This window comes from Xenopus laevis, chromosome 4L (assembly GCF_017654675.1).
Source record: "Xenopus laevis strain J_2021 chromosome 4L, Xenopus_laevis_v10.1, whole genome shotgun sequence".
In the NCBI taxonomy this organism is placed as follows: domain Eukaryota; kingdom Metazoa; phylum Chordata; class Amphibia; order Anura; family Pipidae; genus Xenopus; species Xenopus laevis.
Window position 1 is genome coordinate 28,948,663 of NC_054377.1, and position 23,524 is coordinate 28,972,186.

The 23,524-nt window shown below is 39.8% G+C and overlaps 1 protein-coding gene across 1 annotated transcript in view; it reads right to left on the minus strand.

Annotated features, from left to right (window-relative positions):
• Positions 1 to 19,779, minus strand: part of LOC108705472 (cathepsin W) — a 31,623-nt gene extending 11,844 nt beyond the window's left edge. The window contains exons 1-9 of the mRNA XM_041590019.1: positions 19,500 to 19,779; positions 19,289 to 19,343; positions 18,377 to 18,490; positions 16,268 to 16,410; positions 14,527 to 14,620; positions 14,370 to 14,450; positions 5,604 to 5,720; positions 5,266 to 5,330; positions 5,087 to 5,177 (exon numbers count right to left, since the gene is read on the minus strand). Coding sequence (XP_041445953.1) covers positions 5,087 to 5,177; positions 5,266 to 5,330; positions 5,604 to 5,720; positions 14,370 to 14,450; positions 14,527 to 14,620; positions 16,268 to 16,410; positions 18,377 to 18,490; positions 19,289 to 19,343; positions 19,500 to 19,571 — 832 coding nt within the window. The 5' untranslated portion in view covers positions 19,572 to 19,779. The remainder of the gene's footprint in view (positions 1 to 5,086; positions 5,178 to 5,265; positions 5,331 to 5,603; positions 5,721 to 14,369; positions 14,451 to 14,526; positions 14,621 to 16,267; positions 16,411 to 18,376; positions 18,491 to 19,288; positions 19,344 to 19,499) is intronic.
• Positions 19,780 to 23,524: the final 3,745 nt, after the last annotated feature.

The following is a 23,524-nucleotide window of genomic DNA, read 5'->3' on the forward strand; positions in this document are numbered from 1 at the left end:
GGACACCTTAAAGAACAGTAAGATAAGTAAAATAAAAAAAAAATTATATGTATATTAAAAAAAAAAAATATTCTCGGGTTGGTGCTGCTGAACTACTAGGAGCAGCACAGTAGCACACCAGTCCCACTCCCCAACACTGCTAGACTAATAGCACTTGGCTGTTAAAGTAGCAAAGTAAAACAACAAAAAAGAAAATAAAAGCAGTCCTTACAAGGACTATTGGGTTATTACAGCAGTCAGCAGATGAGATCAGAAGAGATCAGTGCCCACAGCAGGCAGCTACATACAGAGCACTGCAGTAGAAGGTAGATTACTAGCCAGCAAAGCTACCCTAAAATGTCCCTCAAATCCCTGCAGACTTCTGTCCCTCCAATACAGAGCAGTATCAAGTAGATTACTAGCCAGCAAACTTACTATCAACTGTCCCTCAAATCAGTGAAATCACTAGCAGCTCTCTCCCTACACTAGCTCTTCCAAGCACACACAGGCAGAATGAAAAAACGCTGCAGGGCTTCAGTTTATATATGGAAGGGGAGTGGTCCAGGGGGTGTGGGGGTGGTCCAGGAGGGAGAGCTTCCTGATTGGCTGCCATGTATCTGCTGGTCTGGGGTGAGAGGTCAAAAAAAAGCGCCAGGTAAGGCGAACCCAAAATGTTCGCGAACTTGCGGCGGACGCGAGCAGCCGATGTTCGCGCGAACAAGTTCGCCGGCGAACAGTCCGCGACATCCCTAGTAAAAAACACCTGAGAGTTGCAGGTATGAGCTGTGATTGGCTATTGGTAGCCCCTATGTGGATTTGCAGCCTACAGGAGGCTCTGTTTGGCAGTACACCTGGTTTTTATGCAACTAAAGCTTGACTCCACACTCAAAATTCAAAAATAAACACTTGCTTTGGGGGCACTGGGAGCAACATCCAAGGGGTTGGTGAGCAACATGTTGCTCGAGGGCTACGGTTTGGGGATCACTGCTCTAGGGCTGAAGGTGTCAACAGACGTACTGACGTGCCAGTACAGTAAAGTAAAGAAGTATGCGAGAGCGAAGCGTCACTACATGCTAGTACACCTTCAGCACACAGGCAGCAGTATAGTGCAGATCATTTTACTAATGTGCCCAAATATTACTGCTACGGTCATGTAATTCCTTGTTTAAATGAGTTAAATTATGTTAACGGTTCAAAGAATGTCAGGCTGAATGGTCGGCCCCCACACATTTTCACCTCACCAAATCTGTTTGGACACCCCTGGATTACACGTTACTTAGGGGTACATTTACTAAGAGTCGAAGTGAATTCGAAGTGAATTTTCAAATTCAAAAACTATAAATTTCTAAGTAATTTTTAGGTACTTCAACCATTGAATGGGCCAAAATTAGATTCGAATTGAAAAAAATTTGAATATTCGACCATTCGAACATTGAAGTACTGTCTCTTTAAAAAACTTCGACTTTGACACTTCGCCAGCTTAAACCTTAAACCCCATGTTAGCCTATGGGGACCTCAAAGAACCTATAGCCAGTATTTGGCTAAGATTTTGGAAGTTTTTTTTTTTTTGAAAATTGGTCGATGAATTGGTTAAATCGTGCGCATTGTTCGATTCGAATGATTTCTACGTTCGATAGAACGGTTTGAATTCGATCGAAAACGGCTAAATTGACTCAAAAAAAACTTTGACTATTGAATTTATACAATTTGATGGTTGAATTTCGAAGTTTTATCACTTCGAAATTCGACCCGTAGTAAATGTGCCCCTTAGTGTCCATTTGTAGGTAACATGCACCTTGCAAAGTAAAAAATACAATAATCACCTGTTTGTTGTTATTTGCTCTAATCAATAAAAAAAAAGCAGTACAGTGAATCAGTATATAGCATAATCACACTGATGAAATCTGGCCAACATTATGTTAAAAACAACTTTACACCAATTGGCCATTGAGGCCCCTAGGGGCCACGCATCCTAATTCATGTATCCAGATTACCTCCTGCATCAATAATTCTCTATCCCTATCACCTCCTCTTGAACATTCTGGTATATAGTCTATGGGCATGCATCTGAATGTGGCACAGTCATGTTTAGCTGCTAACCAATGTCTGGCGACTGCTAGTTGTGAGTTATAATGTTTTTTATCTTTACTTTTTTTAGACCTTTTTCAGGAGCTAAAGCAGCTCTTATGCTTGCCCTATGCATGGCTATCCTCTCATTTAACTGCCTGCTAGTTTTTCCACAATACTGGTACCCGCACGAGCATTTTATTATTAATAACAGTATACTCATGGTACATGTCATTCTGTGCTTTATTTTATTCTTCTTACCGGAGTATGAATGCACAAATTGTGTCCCCAATATTAGTGCAGACACATGACATAGCCTGTGCATCTAAATATTCCTGGATTAAATGTAAGGAAATTACTGACAGATGGTTACATATCTGTCTACTGGATCACTTGGGCTTAACTGCTCTTTTTCCTCCTTCGATAACCAAACCTTGGTCTGCTTAGATTCCTAAATGGCAAACTTTTATCAGAGGCTAGCTGGCTGTAGGGGCAATACTGACTCACATAAATACACATTATCCTTATTGTGTTTTTGCATCACTTTCACTTTTCTTCAGCTAAGATCTGCTGTTTGCAATCTAATTCCAGGATGTACAAAATCATTATACCTTTAGGGTAGAACTCCACGGTGATTTTGGCGCGATCCGACGCAGGCGTCAAGTCGGATGTGACGGAAATAAGGTGAGAGATGGAAATGTCGGATGGAGTCACAGCATTCATCTGATGCAACACAACTGTCGGATGTAGACACAGCATGCAGCGTCTGCATCCAACAGTCGTGTCTCGTTGGACGAATGCTGCGACACTATCCGACGTTCCTGTTGCTTACCTTATTTCCGTCACATCCAACTTGACGCCTGCGTTTTTACGCATCGTGTTGGATCACGACGGAATCGCCCCTGGAGTGCTACCCTTAAATTTGAGATTGATTATTATATAAAGAGCACTGGGACCACCATGAGCTCGAAACAGCCCTGGTGTATTCTACTGCATATACAGGTATGCATCAGTATGAAAACAGATTTATCTATGCACATCTATGTATATGTTTAAACACTTTGGGGCTTTTTACCGTCCCTTCATTGACAATATGTTTTTTTGTTTGGACAGGTGGTGAACAATATTTAAAATGGATAGCCCCATACAGTTTACTTTAAAATATGATGCCACATCAGTTGAATTTTTGGATGTGCGGATCTTTAAGGAATATTAGAAATTATAGACTTGCATTTATTTTAAGCCCACTGACTGGAATACAATTCTCCATTTTACCAACCACCATCCAAAACATCTGCTTAACTCTCTACTGAAGTCCCAAATGTTGTGGGTTGTGCGAATAGATAGTGATTTAAGCACAAGAAAACAAATTTAGAGGCAATGGGTAAAAAGTTCCTACAGAGAGGCAATCCAGAAAGTGGTCGAAGGGCATAAGAGCTGCTTTTGATCCTGATAGGTCTAAAAAAAGTAGATAAAAAACAGGATAACTCTCAACAAACAGTCGCTAGAAATTGGTTAGCAGCTAAACATGACCGTGCCACATTCAGATGCATGCCCAAAGACCATATACCAGTATGATCAGAGGGGGTGATAGGGGTAGAGAATTATTGAGACTGGAGGTATTCTGGATACATGAATTAGGATTTGTGGCCCCTAAGGGCACTAAATGCCCATTTGGTTTTTTAACATAATGTTGGTCAGATTCCATCAGTGTGATTATAATATATACTGATTCACTGGAGCTGTAATTTTTTTTTGATTGATTAGTAAATAACAGCAAAGAGGTTATGATTGTATTTTTTTACTTTACAGGGTGGATGTCACCTTCAAATGGACACGTAGGGGCACATTTACTATTGGTCCGATATAGAGAGTTAACTAACCCTCGATATTCGACCCTCGAAGTAAAATCCTTCGTCTTAGCGCAATTCGTTTGATCGAACGATCAAAGGAAAAATCGTTCGATTGAACGATTAAATCCTTCGAATAGAAGGATTTTAATCCATCGATCGAACGATTTTCCTTCAATCCCTAATTGCCTAGAAAGCCTATGGGACCTTCCCCATAGGCTAACATTGGTGCTCGGTAGCGATGTGGTGATGTAAGTGGTCGAAGTTTTTTTTAAAGAGACAGTACTTCGACTATCGAATGGTCGAATAGTCGAACGATTTTTAGTTCGAATCGTTCGAAGTCGAAGTCGACGGTCAAAGTAGCCAATTCAATGGTCGAAGTAGCCAAATAAATACTTCGAAATTCGAAGTATTTTTTATTCTAATCCTTCACTCGAGCTAAGTAAATGTGCCCCTAAATAACTAGTAATTTTAATCACTTCATGCTTTTAAGCAAGATAATACTGACACCTATTGGTGAAGATATGGCATTCTTAAAAAGTGTGAACGGTTTTTATTGTTAATATTATTGATATTTATGCTAACTTATAATTATAATGTGATGTAAATTTGGCACCTCATTGTTTTTCAATTGCGCTTATTTAAATACAGATTGTTCTCAGACACACACACACACACACAGCATTTTCTTTTTAAACGGAATACTGCATCCGGCTGTTGCAGAATAACCGCAGGCTTCTGCACCCCATTTCAGAGGAGAGACCTGCAGCTATCTCCTTGAAAACAGTACTGATAGCATTCCCCTTCCTGCTCTTACCTGTCCCTCAAGTTGTGTGTCATTTTGATGTGTAAGTTAATGGAGCGCTGGAGGCACAGATCACAATGGAGCCCTGTCCTCGTTGCCTGCCCTACCTCATTTTTTAATCCCTGAGAGACAAGTGCTTGTTAAGTGACTATTAAGGGGTGTACTCTTGTGTCCACTTGTGCTCTACTCTTCCACCCCAGGGACCTGATTTTGGCTTCACATTTTACTACTGTCTTTACTGATACACCCCAAATTTGCATCAAGCCAACACTGCTGCAATGTAATTTAACATTAAGGACATAACATTGTATTATTTGGTAAACTGTCAATGCAATAGATTTAATAAGTCTGCTGGCAGTGTCATAATTAGATGGCCATACTATACCTCTGGAGAAACCCACAATTAACACAACATGGTCCACTTTGTGATGATGACAGTTCTCAGGACGAGGGTCAATAACTCCTTTTATATATTGCTGTAAATAATGTTCAGAGAGTGAGTCAAGACCAGGGCAACTATTGGTCTCCTTTAAATGAATGTTCAAACTTAATTTACTAACTTACTTTGAGTAAAGCTTGGTTAATAGCCACAGTAACTGTTCCTTTGTAGGATACATGAGAGCAAATCACTGCAAAAGTAATAATAACATAATGGTGGGATACAGGATCAAACAAGATGCTTTCAAGAACACCAGACACAAAGATTCAGCCTTTTTCTCCCCAGTATATAACAAAAAAAAGTAATTTTAATGGACCAACGCATTAACTTATTTGGCTAATATTTCCACGCACATATAGAAAATGGGCACTGCGGGCACTGCTTGCTCACCTTGAACCACTATATTATATATTTCTTTGAGTGAGGAGGAAAGATGAATTTACAGTAAAATTTACCCCATTACCTGTCTCATTTCGTTCAAGAATCACCAAGTCTTGAATAGTTGCTTCAGGTTTCAGATTGTTTTTGCACGTGCCCTTTTTTCCTGTATATTTATATTTATCTTCACCTGTTAATCCACCTGCATAACATAAGTAACATTTATAGGTTCTGGTGCTTTGATCCGATTTAAACCACATCTGTCTTAATTCTGCATAACCCTTTCCTGTCTGGCTTTTTTTTCAGTTTTACCATATCCATATGTTTTTTTTTTTATCTGACTCGATTCAAATCCAGAGTTCTGTACAAATATTATAGACCAGCCTAGCTTCTTCATAATCAGCTTGAAAAGGAAGTGTAACATTCTTAAAGCTTGTAATGATTGTTGTCTTAGACAACACTGCCATCCTGGGTCATTTACAACTTCATTCGCAGTTTGCAAAGAAATGGACACATTTTGCAATACATTAATGGTAGTTGTATCCAAACACGTTGCTTGTATTTCTACATAGGAGTGCTCAGCAGTAATGCATCTAACTGACATTCTAATTCAAACTGTACACAAGTGTATCTATTGACGCAAAGGAAATCCAGTAGCTACCACCATCCAAAAGCAGTCTGTCTATCCCTTTCCCTGCCAGCCGTTTTGTCCTAGATGCGAACATCTACTGCCAAGCAGTTTTTAGATATTTTGCACTCTTTCACTTTAAGGGCCTTTCCTGGGGTGGTCTTTTAGTTAACCCAGGAAAACAATGTATTGTTTTTTTCAGGACAACCTGAACTTTCACAATATGCAAGAATTTTGGTGTAATTCTACTTCTCTAATAAAATATTGGATTCTAAGTGTCAAATAAAATGAAAAAAATCATGTTGCACGAAGAACAATCACATATATCAGAAACATCATTCATTTTATGTACGAGAACACAGCCGATTTAGAAAGGTCTATGTCTCCTGAACGCGACAATACCAAATATATATAGTTTTATGGAGATTTCTCACTTGTATAGCTCAAAATCTACAAGCAGTACACAACCAAATTTCCAAAGCAACACTTCCCAAACGGCATACTTTTGATTTCAAGGCCAAACATTCCGCTAACAGTAGGTTTACCCTAGAAAACTACCCATTACTAGAAAGAACAGATTCTGGTGAATCAAAAATGGGTAGAAATATCTTTGTACTCCAAACCACCAAGTTGCAATTGTTTCCTAAAGTTATAATGTTTTATAGAAATTGGTGAATTTTTTGAAAAATGACCTCAAAGCTTCCACTCTACAGCAACATATCTCCCACACATCATTAGGTATCAATGTAAAACACCCCAAATATAAAATCCTGGGTCCACTGAACAGTTTGATGCCCAATATGAATAGATGTACCCAAGCACGTGGCATAGGAGGCCCCAAAAGGAAGACCCCCCATTTGTTCTGTCATTTCAGATACTGCAAAATCAACACATTTACATCGTTTTGGGGGGCGGCAAAGGTAGAAAAAAGTATGTTCACCCCAGAAAACCATATATTTTCGGAAAGTACACATTCCCCTGAATCCAAATTGGGTATGCATGTCTTTCTACACCAAAGTACCAAGCGGCAAACCATTACTAAAGTTGGTGATTTTGGCGACATTTCCAAAAATCACTTAAAAATTTCTACCCTGCAGCATCGTATTACCCACATACTTTTAGGTATCAAGACAAATCACCCCAAATATGAAAGCCTAGGGTCCTCTGAACAGTTTGATGCCCAATATGTATAGGTGTACCCAAGCAAGTGGCATATAGAGGCCTGAAAAGGAAGACCCCATATGGTCTGTCATTTCAGATACTGCAAAATCAACACATTTACATAGATTTGGGGGGCGGCAAAGGTAGAAAAAAGTAAGTTCACCCCAGAAAACCATATATTTTCGGAAAGTACACATTGCCACGAATCTAAATTGGGTATGCATGTCTTTGTACTACAAAGTACCAAGCCGCAAATCATTCCTAAATTTGGTGATTTTGGTGACATTTCCAAAAATCACTTAAAAATGTCTACCCTGCAGCATCGTATTTCCCACATACTTTTAGGTATCAAGAGAAATCACCCCAAATATGAAAGCCTAGGGTCCTCTGAACAGTTTGATGCCCAATATATATAGGTGTACCCAAGCACGTGGCATATAGGGGCCCCAAAAGGAAGACTCCCATATGGTCTGTCATTTGAGGTACTGCAAAATCAACACATTTACATCGTTTTGGGGGGGGGGGCAAAAGTAGAAAACAGTAAGTTCACCCCAGAAAACCATATATTTTCGGAAAGTACACATTCCAACGAATCCAAATTGGGTATGCATGTCTTTCTACGCCAAAGTACCAAGCCGCAAATCATTCCTAAATTTGGTGATTTAGGTGACATTTCCAAAAATCACCTCAAAATATCTACCCTGCAGCATCGTATTACCCACATACTTTTAGGTATCAAGACAAATCACCCCAAATATGAAAGCCTAGGGTCCTCTGAACAGTTTGATGCCCAATATGTATAGGTGTACCGAAGCATGTGGCATATAGGGGCCCTAAAAGGAAGACCCCCATATAGTCTGACATTTCAGGTACTGCAAAATCAACACATTTACATTGTTTTGGGGGGGCAAAAGTAGAAAACAGTAAGTTCACCCCAGAAAACCATATATTTTCGGAAAGTACACATTCCCGCGAATTCAAATTGGGTATGCATGTCTTTCTACGCCAAAGTACCAAGCCGCAAATCATTCCTAAATTTGGTGATTTAGGTGACATTTCCAAAAATCACCTCAAAATATCTACCCTGCAGCATCGTATTACCCACATACTTTTAGGTATCAAGACAAATCACCCCAAATATGAAAGCCTAGGGTCCTCTGAACAGTTTGATGCCCGATATGTATAGGTGTACCCAAGCACGTGGCATACAGGGGCCCCAAAAGGAAGACCCCCATATAGTCTGTCATTTCAGATACTGCAAAATCAACACATTTACATCGTTTTGGGGGGGGCAAAAGTAGAAAACAGTAAGTTCACCCCAGAAAACCATATATTTTCGGAAAGTACACATTCCAACGAATCCAAATTGGGTATGCATGTCTTTCTACGCCAAAGTACCAAGCCGCAAATCATTCCTAAATTTGGTGATTTAGGTGACATTTCCAAAAATCACCTCAAAATATCTACCCTGCAGCATCGTATTACCCACATACTTTTAGGTATCAAGACAAATCACCCCAAATATGAAAGCCTAGGGTCCTCTGAACAGTTTGATGCCCGATATGTATAGGTGTACCCAAGCACGTGGCATACAGGGGCCCCAAAAGGAAGACCCCATATAGTCTGTCATTTCAGGTACTGCAAAATCAACACATTTACATCGTTTTGGGGGGGGCAAAAGTAGAAAACAGTAAGTTCACCCCAGAAAACCATATATTTTCGGAAAGTACACATTCCAACGAATCCAAATTGGGTATGCATGTCTTTCTACGCCAAAGTACCAAGCCGCAAATCATTCCTAAATTTGGTGATTTAGGTGACATTTCCAAAAATCACCTCAAAATATCTACCCTGCAGCATCGTATTACCCACATACTTTTAGGTATCAAGAGAAATCACCCCAAATATGAAAGCCTAGGGTCCTCTGAACAGTTTGATGCCCGATATGTATAGTTGTACCCAAGCACGTGGCATACAGGGGCCCCAAAAGGAAGACCCCATATAGTCTGTCATTTCAGGTACTGCAAAATCAACACATTTACATCGTTTTGGGGGGGGCAAAAGTAGAAAACAGTAAGTTCACCCCAGAAAACCATATATTTTCGGAAAGTACACATTCCAACGAATCCAAATTGGGTATGCATGTCTTTCTACGCCAAAGTACCAAGCCGCAAATCATTCCTAAGTTTGGTGATTTAGGTGACATTTCCAAAAATCACCTCAAAATATCTACCCTGCAGCATCGTATTACCCACATACTTTTAGGTATCAAGAGAAATCACCCCAAATATGAAAGCCTAGGGTCCTCTGAACAGTTTGATGCCCGATATGTATAGGTGTACCCCAGCACGTGGCATACAGGGGCCCCAAAAGGAAGACCCCCATATAGTCTGTCATTTCAGGTACTGCAAAATCAACACATTTACATCGTTTTGGGGGGGGGGCAAAAGTAGAAAACAGTAAGTTCACCCCAGAAAACCATATATTTTCGGAAAGTACACATTCCAACGAATCCAAATTGGGTATGCATGTCTTTCTACGCCAAAGTACCAAGCCGCAAATCATTCCTAAATCTGGTGATTTTGGTGACATTTCCAAAAATGACCTCAAAATATCTACTCTGCAGCATCGTATTACCCACATACTTTTAGGTATCAAGAGAAATCACCCCAAATATGAAAGCCTAGGGTCCTCTGAACAGTTTGATGCCCGATATGTATAGGTGTACCCAAGCACGTGGCATATAGGGGCCCTAAAATGAAGACCCCTCCTTGTATGTTCTGTCATTTCAGGTACTGCAAAATCAACACATTTACATCGTTTTGGGGGGGGCAAAGGTAGAAAAAAGTAAGTTCACCCCAGAAAACCATATATTTTCGGAAAGTACACATTCCCACGAATCTAAATTGGGTATGCATGTCTTTCTACTACAAAGTACCAAGCCGCAAACCATTCCTAAATTTGGTGATTTTGGGGACATTTCCAAAAATGACTTCAAAATTTCGACCCTGCAGCATCGTATTACCCACATACTTTTAGGTATCAAGACAAATCACCCCAAATATGAAAGCCTGGGGTCCTCTGAACAGTTTGATGCCCAATATGTATAGGTGTACCCAAGCACGTGGCGTATAGGGGCCGCAAAACGAAGACCCCCATATGGTCTGTCATTTCAGGTACTGCAAAATCAACACATTTACATTGTTTTGAGGGGGGCAAATGTAGAAAAAAGTAAGTTCACCCCAGAAAACCATATATTTTTGGAAAGTACACATTCCCACGAATTCAAATTGGGTATGCATGTCTTTCTACGCCAAAGTACCAAGCCGCAAATCATTCCTAAATTTGGTGATTTAGGTGACATTTCCAAAAATCACCTCAAAATATCTACCCTGAAGCATCGTATTACCCACATACTTTTAGGTATCAAGAGAAATCACCCCAAATATGAAAGCCTAGGGTGCTCTGAACAGTTTGATGCCCGATATGTATAGGTGTACCCAAGCACGTGGCATACAGGGGCCCCAAAAGGAAGACCCCCATATAGTTGTCATTTCAGGTACTGCAAAATCAACACATTTACATCGTTTTGGGGGGGGCAAAAGTAGAAAACAGTAAGTTCACCCCAGAAAACCATATATTTTCGGAAAGTACACATTCCAACGAATCCAAATTGGGTATGCATGTCTTTCTACGCCAAAGTACCAAGCCACAAATCATTCCTAAATTTGGTGATTTAGGTGACATTTCCAAAAATCACCTCAAAATATCTACCCTGCAGCATCGTATTACCCACATACTTTTAGGTATCAAGACAAATCACCCCAAATATGAAAGCCTAGGGTCCTCTGAACAGTTTGATGCCCAATATGTATAGATGTACCCAAGCACGTGGCATATAGGGGCCCCAAAAGGAAGACCCCCATATGGTCTGTCATTTCAGGTACTGCAAAATCAACACATATACATAGTTTTGGGGGGAGCAAAGGTAAAAAAAAGTGCATTCACCCCAGAAAACCATATATTTTCGGAAAGTACACATTCCCACGAATCCAAATTGGGTATGCATGTCCTTGTACTCCAAAGTACCAAGCCGCAAGCCTTTCCTAAATTTGGCGATAAAAGCAACAGTTTTTACATTTTTGAAAATTGCCTAAAAATATTGCAATTGGCCGCATTTATCTCACCCAATTTCTTACATACAATTCTAAAACACCATAAATACTGATGCCAAGGGTCAATTGAACCGTTTGATGCCCAATATGCATTGATATACCAAGGCAGCTGGCATGTGCGGACCCAAAATGAAAATAGTGCATATGATTTTTCTCTGCTGCCGATTCGCCTTCTGTGAACATAGACCCTTGACTTCATATTATATGCCTCAAGACCCTCCTAACAGCAAAGACCCCCCCAAAACCATATATTTTTGGAAAGTACACATTCTGACGAATCCAAAAAAGATAAAGACGTCTTTCTACACCAAACTGCAAAGCTTTTCTAAACGCAGAGGTTTTTACATTTCTGAAAATCGCCTAAAATTGTTGCAGTTTGCCGCATTTATCACACACACTGTTTTACGTATAAAGAAAAATCACCCTAAATATGGACGTCAGAGGTCTACTAAATAGTTTGATGCCCAATATGCATAGATTTACCAAAGTATGTGGCGTGTACAGACCCCAAATGAAAAACATGCCTATGAATTTTCACGCTAGCCAACTAAGCTGCAGAAAAGAGAGCCCCAACTGTGCGTTATGTGCCATAAGACCCCAAAACTGTAAAAAGACCCCCAGAAACCCATATATTTTTGGAAAGCATATATTCTGGCGAATCAAACTAAGTAAAATAAATCTTTCTATACCAAAGCACCAAACAGCAAAACTATACTAAAGATACATAAGGAACAATAATGCATGGATAAAATTGCAATAAAACCACAAAAATAGCGTAAATCAATGAAATAACAAAATAATTGATCCGGCAGCGTAATTAGTGGCCGAAATCGATTATCCAATAGTCACGCTGTCAAAATAACATGCTTTTAGGCAAAACAAACAGTACAATGAATAAGTAAAAAAAAAAAAAAACCCTGTTTGTGAGTTTTTGTGTATACATATTTGTGCACTAATAAAAGTTGTCTGAGTGTGCAAATACATGTAATTAAGTGTAAATAAGTGTACAAAATCGACTAAGTGTGCTAAAATAAAAAAATAAAAAATAAAAAAACACAAATTTTTACTAAAATGTTCATGTAAGTGTATAAATGTACTGTAGGTATGTGTAAGTGCAGGTAAGTGTGTAAAAAAAAGTGCACTTACCGTTTTTGTAGCAGGAGGATCGCTGGAACCGAAGGACGACTCCTGGCAGCGTGTCTGCAGAGTTACTGCGCAGCAGGAAGTGACTGGGCGCGTGGTGCGACGAGGAGGAGGTAAGCCAGCAGCAGCAGCGCTTACATTGCGCTTCTGCTACTTTGAAGTCGGATCTGCGACAATCGCGTCGCAGATCCGACTTGACAGCCCCCCAGCCACGTTGCCCAGGGGGCTGTCTACCCTCCTGACTCTCTGCAGAGGCGGCAAAAGCCGCCGATGCAGAGAGAAGGGCTCAGCTGCAAAAGAACGTACGAGGTACGTTCTTGGCAGCCTGAGCCCTGAACCGCCAGCACGTACGCCGTACGTGCTTGGCGGTTAAAGGGCTATAGTCACAGCAGATTTGCACATAATCACCCCAGACTTTATTTTGTCACTTATAGCCACAAATTACGTAATTTCAAGAAACTCTGGAAATTGCAATCTAAACTTGCACATTTTAAATCAGCAACTGCAATTGAGTTAGATGCTATTCCATAATGTTGTCAGTTATTCTTTTTGTCTTTATATAACGTCTATAATATCTCACATTTTTTAACAGCACTTAAAGGAGAAGGAAACCCCCAGGGCGCTAAACCCCTCCCCCCTCCCCTGTGCTGCCCCCCCTCCCTCCTCCCCCCTGGCCTACCTGTCCCCCTGGGCAAATGCCCCTAACTTTTTACTCACCCCTCTGCGCAGGTCCTGTCCACGGAGTACGCAGTCGCCATCTTCTCCCACGCGCGTCTTCTTCCTGCTCTGATCGGCATTTTCTGGCGCATGCGCAGTAGGAACAGGTACCGGTACGGCTCTACTGCGCATGCGCCGAATGTCACGAAGTTTTCCGATTTCACTTCGTGACATTCGGCGCATGCGCAGTAGAGCCGTACCGGTACCTGTTCCTACTGCGCATGCGCCAGAAAACGCAGATCAGAGCAGGAAGAAGACGCGCGTGGGAGAAGATGGCGACTGCGTACTCCGTGGACAGGACCTGCGCAGAGGGGTGAGTAAAAAGTTAGGGGCATTTGCCCAGGGGGACAGGTAGGCCAGGGGGGAGGAGGGAGGGGGGGCAGCACAGGGGAGGGGGGAGGGGTTTAGCGCCCTGGGGGTTTCCTTCTCCTTTAATGATATTCTTGTCTGCTGGTACAGGAATGTGACCTGTTATCCAGAATTTCTGTAATTGGAATCTTCCTATCTTAAAGGGGACCTGTCACCCTAAGAAATAATTCCAAATTCTTTTCTATCATGTTAGTTGAGCAAAATAAACTTTACTAACACTATATTTATTATTAGGGATGCACCGAATCCAGGATTCGGTTCGGGATTCAGCCAGGATTCGGCCTTTTCCAGCAGGATTCGGATTCGGCCAAATTCTTCTGCCCGGCCAAACTGAATCCGAATCCTAATTTGAATATGCAAATTAGGGTTTAGATTCGGTTCGGTATTCGGCCGAATCTTTCACAAAGGATTCGGGGGTTTGTCCAAATCCAAAATAGTGGATTCAATGCATCCCTATTTATTATTTACATTTTGTTTCCTTCAGTCTTGAAATTACACAATCACAGCAAGCAGCCTATGGGAGACTTCCTTTCCATAATTCGGAGCTTTCTGGATAATTGTTTTCCAGATAATGCATCCCATACCTGTATGTTGTCTCAGAATTTCTATTATATGTACTTGTACATTCAATTAAGCATGTGATGCTTTGTGTCCTCACCTAGTTTTATAACAGTCATAAATGCATTCCATGGGTATCCTCCTTTGCATCCACATGTAGATTTGCAGCAGTCTACCAGTTCTAGGACGTGATATGAGAGTGTGAGTAAAGACACATTGACTGAGAAAATAGCACAAAGAATAAGGAGATGACTTACGCTGCACTGATAAATTCTTTGCAGTTCCTTGAATTCCCCATTGTGCTTCAATGTTACCCACAGCAGCAAAGGCCCAACAAGAACAGCAGGATCCCTGGAAATTATGAAGACAGGACAGGCAAAGGACATTAAAATTACAGTAGCACTGAGGAAGGTATCAAGATATCAAACCTGCTGGACTAGAACACACAGCTTGAGAAAAGAGAGTCCCACTAGTATTATAAAAAAAAAAAACAGAGGGAATAATCATTCTTTTAAGAGAAAATTTGGCAAATTAGACATCTTGGAAGTTCTTGCAGACAGCTGCCTATTGTAATTCATTATATGCATTTAGGGTCACCATCAGTGGCGTAACTAGATATTACTGGGCCCAACAGCAAATGAATTTTAAGGACCCCAATATATTCAGAGGTAGTCCTTTTTTATCAATATATGTTGAAATTGCTAATTAATTAGGGCTTCATGGGGCCGCCTGTACCTCCTGGACCCCCCTGCAACTGCAGGGTCTGCTTCCTCTGTAGTTACGCCCCTGGTCACCATCAGAAATCACGTGGTCCACCCCACACACACACAATTAATAAAAAGCCATTGCTGATCAGGATTACGTTATAAGTTAACAAAAAAAACATTGGCAGTCAGGATCCCACATAAAACTTTTTTTTAAAAGACAAAATGCTGTTGTAAGTGTCAAATTTATTTTTTTTCCAATTTTTTTTTAACCGTTTGAAGGGCATGCCACATTTGTTTTAGGGTGGGCTCATGTCTAATAGAGGATCTCTTTTGTCTTTATTTTGCTTCCTTGGACATTTTATTAGTGATGTTCAAGAACATCACTAATAAAGACTTATATATGACCTATATAAACCGACCCTATTCAAATTGACGTAAGCGTCAGTGTGTTAACGAAGTTTTGCTAGGAAGAAAGTAACCCTAGCGAAAGTTCGTTTTGAAATGCTCACAATGACAAATTTTCGTCAGCCAAGACGTAAATTCGCATTTTGATGAATAAACGTATGTGCTGCGAATTAACATCTGACGAAGTTGCACAAAGTGTGGTGGAGCCTTCTGAGGCCATAATTCTCCCTTTAGTAAACTTTCCCCTTTAACATCTTACCCTCAGCTTGCTTATAGAAGTGTCCTGCATTGCTCTTGATCTCCATATAAGATGCACTGAGCAGTCAGAAAAAGTTAAAGAGCTTCACAAATGTAATGATAATTTTGGCCAAGAGCCCAGAATACTCAACACCTGCACTTATATTTTAAGATGAGCAGGTCTCTTAAGAGAACTGAGACATGCAGCTGAAAGGGAAATTTTAACTTCATTGGCAAACTGTAATAATATAAAGCATGTTCCTAAGACCCCCAGAAATGTGTTCAAACTTTCCATAACCTGTCAAATTAAAGTTTGTAAAATGGGTGTGGTATTTGGGGTGGGTGTGACCACAAAATTGTCGTGGTTAAAATTTTTCTCCATGCTTTGCAGTATTTAGATGTTGGAAGATATGCCCAATGACTTGTTAGAGAGTAGGCAGAGATTTGGGTGGATTGTGGGCAGGGTTTTAGGATAATGGGTGGATCATGGCATGGCCATGTGTCCAGGGCCCAGATGACTGCAGGGGTTAATAATTGGTGGGGAGAGGGGGGTGCTAGCAAATAATTCATGATGGCAGAATGCAGCACATGCTCTTAGTGTCAAAATGTCATACAGGACAGTAAAAATCCTGTCTGCATATTAGTTCACCTGGTTTTTGGCCGCTGAAATGACTCCTTTTTTACGCCAGTCACATGTTTTCAGAGGTGCATCTTTTTCTGTCACTTGTCTCAAAAATGATTGGCTCTCAAAATACGCTCTGTGGTCAAGTCTGCATCTCAAGAATTCTTCATCTAGAGAGACACAACATTGTTACCTTGCCATGGCAGAGACCTATGTTGTTGACTTACATCATACTATGAAGTGCTAGATCATTTAAATCTATAAAACTGGATGATTGCTAATTGTTCAATGGAAGATGTTGCTATTATTTAGCAGTACCTCTAGGTGGAAATGTAGAAAAATATATAAAAATAGGAAACTATGATATTGTTTAGGCATGATAAAGATGTACTTTTACTAAAGTTTGTTATATTTGTTTACAACATTACCCAATAATGCTTTATTTTTTTTCAACAAACTTTAAGTAATAACCTAAATTTACTAAAAGTGTTATGAGCCTTATTTGTCTTGTGATAGCTGCCATTAGTTGTGTAAAGGTAATAGTGTTAATTGTATTACATGCATTTATTTATACAGCACCACAAAGTTATGCAGGGCTTTACAAGGTGAAAAACACAAAGAAGGGCACAGTTATTATAAAGAATAAATACGTAATTGCAAGGAGTTTCAATACACAGAATGATGTCCCTGCACCGAGAAGCTTACAATATATGAGGCGAGTTACAAGTTTAAGGGTGCCAATATAATTGATAAATGTTGCGGATTATTTTGGGCACCAAAATACACCGCAGCATTCTTCCTCAATTTGATCCATTAATGGACACTGGTCATGTGAAATACTGATATCCCAGCTCACCCACTATTGGATTGTTTCCCATAACATCACACTACAAGTACCCACAGAAATTGGCATCAGTATTGTTAATGCAATATTTTTGGTTATAGATCCTTGCAAGTTTACCTTGCAAAATATCTTACATAGCACGGACACCATAAGAGCCAAAAATATATATTTGCTCAATTATGTAAACAATTAATGCAGGGAAAAATGAAGGTGTTTTAAGAAAGAAGAGGAATGCTGTTTTTCTAATTTTCATTCTAATATTTAAAATGATTTCCTTTACCTCTGTAATAATAAACGTGTGCTTGTTTCGAACTAGGCTGCATTGATCCATATTGGTGGCAAAACAATTCTATTGGTTTTATTTAATGTTTAAGAGTTTTATTTGCAGATTTAAGGTATGGTGATCCAAATTACAGAAATATCCCTTTATCTGGAAATCCCCAGGTCCTACGCATTTCAAAAAATAGATCCATTACCTGTATTAGCAACTGAATGTGGTGGAAAAAACTACACTGGGATTCTGGGTAAGAATGATTGATAAGAAATAACATGGTGAATTGTGCTTTTGCACTTCCTAACACTTTGCAATTAGTGCTAACTAACCTGGCATAAATCCATGTTAGTCACAAAACAATTTGTTTTATTATTCATTAAGGTTAAATTGATATAGATGTTTAGCATGGTGCTTTAATCAATGGGAAACCCTTTACGTATTTTTCTATTCTAGTTTAAGCTAGAACATTTGGCAATCTGATCCTCGCAAGGCAACTTCGGGCAACTTTGAAAAAACAAAGCGCCTCATGTTTTCCCACCAGCGATTTAGATATTTGCAGGTAGGGAAGCATTTGGAGGAGATTAGTCACCCACAGAAGAGGAGATTTATCGCAGGCAACTAATGACCTCATGTGCCAATGCCCAAAGTGCATGACGATTTCAGATAAATCATTGACGGATCACTTTTCCCAATTTCAGACAGCACCACATAAAAATCAGAGACACATCTGAACTGACTTTTCTAACAGACTACAGGTACAGTATACTGAACTTTAAGCTATTCCTACATGAATTTTATTCTCTACTTATCACAGAGTAATGCTACCCTGGCCCAAGGGCTAAATGATAGGAACAGGCCAATTCAGCCGTCCATGTGGGTAGCCAAAGCAAGCCAATGATCTTTGTTGATGCCCAGTTTAGAAATGCGATTAAAATAGAATAAAACAAGCACAATCCCTGAGTTACTGTATCTGCATAATAAAATGATTGCAGTCAGTAATAAAATTGTGATATGGCACCTGTAAGATCACTGAACTTTGTGACGCCATACTGTGCAGTTCCACGTTCTTCTCTCTGCAGATGCTTTGCCTCTTCCATATTCCTTTGAAATATGAGAAATCGATGCTTAAATTCTGTAAGGAATAATTGGAATAATGGTTAAATGGAAATGATACATTTTTACAAAAAAATAATCATCTGTACCAAGCAAGGTTGGAAGGCATTTCTGGAACTAATAGATTAATACAAAATAAGTATAATAATGTACATAGGGCTGATGTACTAAAATTCTAAAGGAATCGACATTTGAATTTTAGCTACTTTTTTTCTGTTAGAAATATGTATGACTACGTTAAGTAGTTAAACATCACTTTTTCTATGGGGCGTTAGCGTTCACAAGCACCTTTACTGAGAAGTAATTATTATTCCCACTGTGTAAAGATTACTAATGGCTCATAAAACTGCCTATAAGGATCCAAAGGTTTACTAGAGAATTAACCTGCAGCAGCCCTGCAGTAATCCTCGGAATCTAGAAACGATCAAGGTTCTGTAGGGGTTATTTATTAGTTTCTGTCCCAGCAATTAACACAGGGGAACCCTGGAGCTACTGCCACCTCCAAAACTGTTGGTACCTCCAGGATTCCCACAGCGGACTGCATCAATCACTGCAGCACAGTTGCGCCAAATAAACTGGGTGCACACCTCACTTGCACACCACATTCATTAAACCAACTGGAGTGCAATTATTTTCGTTTCGCATCAAAGTTTGCACAAATTTGCTATAATCTTAACACATCTGTGCCAAGCTAAACCCCCGAGGTTACTACAACAACTCTAGCATTGTAAAATTCAGTTTGCTCACTGCATTTGCAGTTGTTAACGACTCCTTATGTCTGCTCAATCACAATTAATAAATGCAGTACATTGCATACCTTCGTTACTTGCATAGGTCTTGTTAAATTGTGCAATGAAATTCTTAAATTGCATCTGAAAAAGATAAAAACAGATTATCGTAAGTTAGAAAGGAACAAAGCCAATGGAATGCATGAGGTTGGTTCTTAAAGAATATCTGAAGCCCTTGTGCAAGAAAGAAACAGACCAAGTGGAAAGATCAGTAGGTTATATTATATACAGATAGATCACCATTTCCAAAGTCCCTTGTACTGTGTCCAGGAATGTGCCACTGAGAGCAAAAAGAGCAAGGAACAGTGACATGTTGAAGTTCAAGTGAATAGGCAGCCACTATAAAAGAACAGATGCAAGCACGCACAAGTATGTTGCCGATGTCAACAATATATTTGTGCTTAGTAAAAAGAATGCTTAAGAGAAACAGTAGGAGAGTTAATCAGTGAGGACAGCACAGCTATGATACATTAGCAACAAAGGATATGACAAGAGGAAACCAAATACACACCAACACACATATTAAACAGCATATGGATGTCTCATTATGAAACACTACCATAAATGTCGAATGAGCTCTGAGTAAAGGATAATCTTCCTATCAAAATGTATTCAGTAAATGTATTCTAGGTGAGCGACAAGGGCAACAACTTGGCATAGCAGCTGGCAAAAATAGAAAGAAAATTGGAAACCTACCAGGATTGCATGGGAAGGCCCACGTGTAAGTGGGCCCTGCTGTTGCTAACACTATGGTTTATTTCATGGTTATCTATTTCTATATGGGAACCACAGCGGATAAATAGATGGAAGGATTTATTATAGTATGTATACAATAGAGACTAAGAGAATAAAAAGACTGAGTGAGGAACCCAAGATGAATGATTTTGGCAATTAGGCTTATGATCTAAGGCAGGGGTCCCAAACTTTTTTTACCTGTAAACCACATTCAAATGTAAAAAAAAAGTTGGAGGGCAACATCAGCAAGCAAAAAGTGGGAGCCAAATATGCGCTATAATTTGGCTACCATTGGCCCCTATGTGGACTGGCAGACTACAGGAGGCTCTGTTGGTAGTAAAGGTTTACTGGAGGGTCTCTGGCATCCCAGTATGACCCTGATTAAATTATTCATTTCTACAACCTATGATCCAGGCATTTTTCTTTCTGAAGAATCAGACCAAGCAAAACGTTTCCAAACCTAGTTCAAAAGCCAACCTCCTGTGGGTATACAGCTACAAAGACTCTTTAAGTTAGGTAGGATTTTTCTGCATTCTAAGAAAGTAAACCTTCTAAAAATTAGGAAAGGTGCATAATTGGCACAGCCTTCAGAAATGTTTTACAACAGCTCAATTTCAAATCTGAACATAAACTGTGACTTTGTACTGAAAAGTTTCCCTGAAAACAAAAGGAGTGAAATGGCCTAAAACAAAACAATTCTTCTGGAACCAGTGCATTGGTCCAAAAGGTACAATGGCAGTACTGTAATGAGAAATTAAGTTAGTTAAAGGGATACTGTCATCCAAAAACATGGTTAGCACTATGGACTCTGAATCCAGCTTTCTGGCTTCCAATCTGGTAATTTGAAGATTCTGGTGGAATCTGTGACTATTTTCAGAGCTCAGTGAATAACTTTCAGCTCTGGCAAAGCACAATGATCGGTCAAGGAGCCAACAAATAACCTTACAGCAATATCTGTACCAATGCCCGCTGCAACTCTTACAGTACTCTTATGACTACTTATAGTAGTCATCCACCTGCTTTTTGGATAAGAGGGGCACAAATTAACCATAGCGGGAAAACATCAAATGTAGTGTTGGACTCACCCATTAAAATAGCAGAAAAACTCCCAGTGGGCCAATGTTTTGCTCACAATTTGGCATATTTCATGATCGTTATATATTTCTATAAGGGGACAAAGACGAGAAATAGATGGAAAGATAGTTTATAGAGAATAGGAGGATAAGGAGGCTGAGTTAGGACAGTGGGATAAATAGTTTGGAGATTGAGCCTATGGTCTAAGGTTGATGGGCCCCTGGCATCCCAGTCCAACATTGATAGATTTGCACAACAGACATCACTAAACATTGCAAAAGGACGAGGGAACTTTATAGATGACTCACCTTTCCTGTAATTCAAGTCACACTTTATATTTAAATTGGAGAGGGGAGTCAGGTTATGTTTGTTGAGATCATAGTAGATGGGAGAGAGAAGGGATCCAAGCATTATTTTTGGGGTCAGATAGGGTGTGAGAATACCTGGTGGTTTAGCGGTCGTACAGCAGGGACCCTTGCTGCGTCCTCTTGCTTCTGCACCATTCAAATGACGCACAATGGCACCGATTCTGTTTTTGCCATGAGCGATGCATCTGGCATCATTGCATTTGTCGCAAAATTCTAATGATGAAAGGGACCACGGGCAATAACTCACTGTCCAACGTAGGTCTATTTTCTGGGTGTTTTCTAGTTTGTCTGCCTTCTCTGACCATTCCTAGTTTGCTGCCTGTTTGGCACCTGCCTGTTTATTGACTATTCTCTTGGATTCTATAACTGTACTGCGATACTGTTGGTTTTGACCTGGCCTGTGACCTCGACTACTCTTTTGCTTTTCTGATTTGGTCCTCCATTTACTGTTTGATTTTGACCTGGTCTGTTCCACATCTATGATGTCGGCTCCCCTGTCCCTTCTGTACACATTTGGTTGCCTTGTCTGACCAGAACTCCCTCCTTGGTCCTCTCACGTTAAGACCTTGTGGCATCCGAGTAGCGGGGGGCTCATCACAAAGCCAAAGGTTGCTGTTATGGGCAGAACAGTGAGCCCTGACCAGGACCTTAATTCTGGGTTTGGGATACCGTACGTTACATAGGGACAATAGCAACAGTTTGTAAAGTAAATTTTTAAAGTAAACCTAGAACCTTGTACTATCCCTTGATTTTTTTTTTCTAAATATAGTGAAACCTCAGTTTTATATACCCTGATTTGAAGACTTCCCAAATTTTCCACCATTTTTTTGTGGTCCCAGAAGTTTATAATTCACTTCAATATGTGCTTTTCACCAAAATTTTGTCCTGATCCCCAAAATGGCTGCTTTTCCTCTGTGAATGTTATTATTAGTGAAATTAGGAGGTTTGAAATACTTACCAGATGCATATTTTGCCATGGATTTGTAACTAAAAGTCAATTTAGTCTGCACCTCGTACAGTCATGCACATGCAGTTAGTCAGAGGTCTTGAACATGTCACCCATGGTGTAACATTAAAGGGGTTGTTCATCTATAAATTAACTTTTAGTAGGAGGGACAGGACCAGGCTTAGACCAATTTATTTAATTGGGCACATACAGATGGTTTCCTCTTAGAATGGGGCGAGTTGCCTCTCCTCCTCCTGCTCCCATGTGCTCCATGGCCTGCATTTGACTTGGAGCTAAACACTGATCGGGGATTGCTTCCCTCCCTTTCCTATGTGTCACATGCCTGCCGCTCATCAGAATTCCTTCACTTTCTCAAGGCAACACAACTGTGATGTAGTATGTAAGTACCTATGTGCAGGGCACAAACCACATGTGTGTGCCAGAGCCCTTCTAGCCACCATCCTACCATGCTGGGAGGTGCAGCTCCATTGCTAGAATACGAGTGTAGCAATAAGCAGAGATGTGGGTCTATGCAGAATAGATGTAGTTATAGTTATAATACGCGTATACAATATTGACAAGAATTTTTACAAGGGTAATGTTATAGTATTCTAGTGCCCTAAAATTAAAATGATGCTTTTGCTGTTCTATGACAATTAGATTTTAATCAGAATATATATATATATATATATATATATATATATATATATATATATATATATATATATATATATATATATATATATATATATATATATAATATTGACTGTAAATGCACTCACTGGTATGTCTGGCAATATGCAGTGCTCATTATCCTTGGGGCTAATGGAGGGTATTTAAATGATGATACCAGTATACCTTTAAATTTAGGGGGGAGGACCAAAATGCTGTAAATTGGGTCCCAAATTTGACATGACCTATCCTGAGGAGGGACATGCTTTAGACTGCTTTCTATGCCTGTAAAGGTGTAGTGTGTTTGTGACTTGCTTCTTTGGAGTTGTGACATTGAGTAGAGGGGTATATTTAGTGTGTATGTGTAACTGTGTGCGTATCGTATCGGGTTTTGAGCATCTTTTGCTTGTTTCACTATTCATGTACTACAATTGTGTGGTATATTAACTTTAAATTTAGACAGTTCAGGA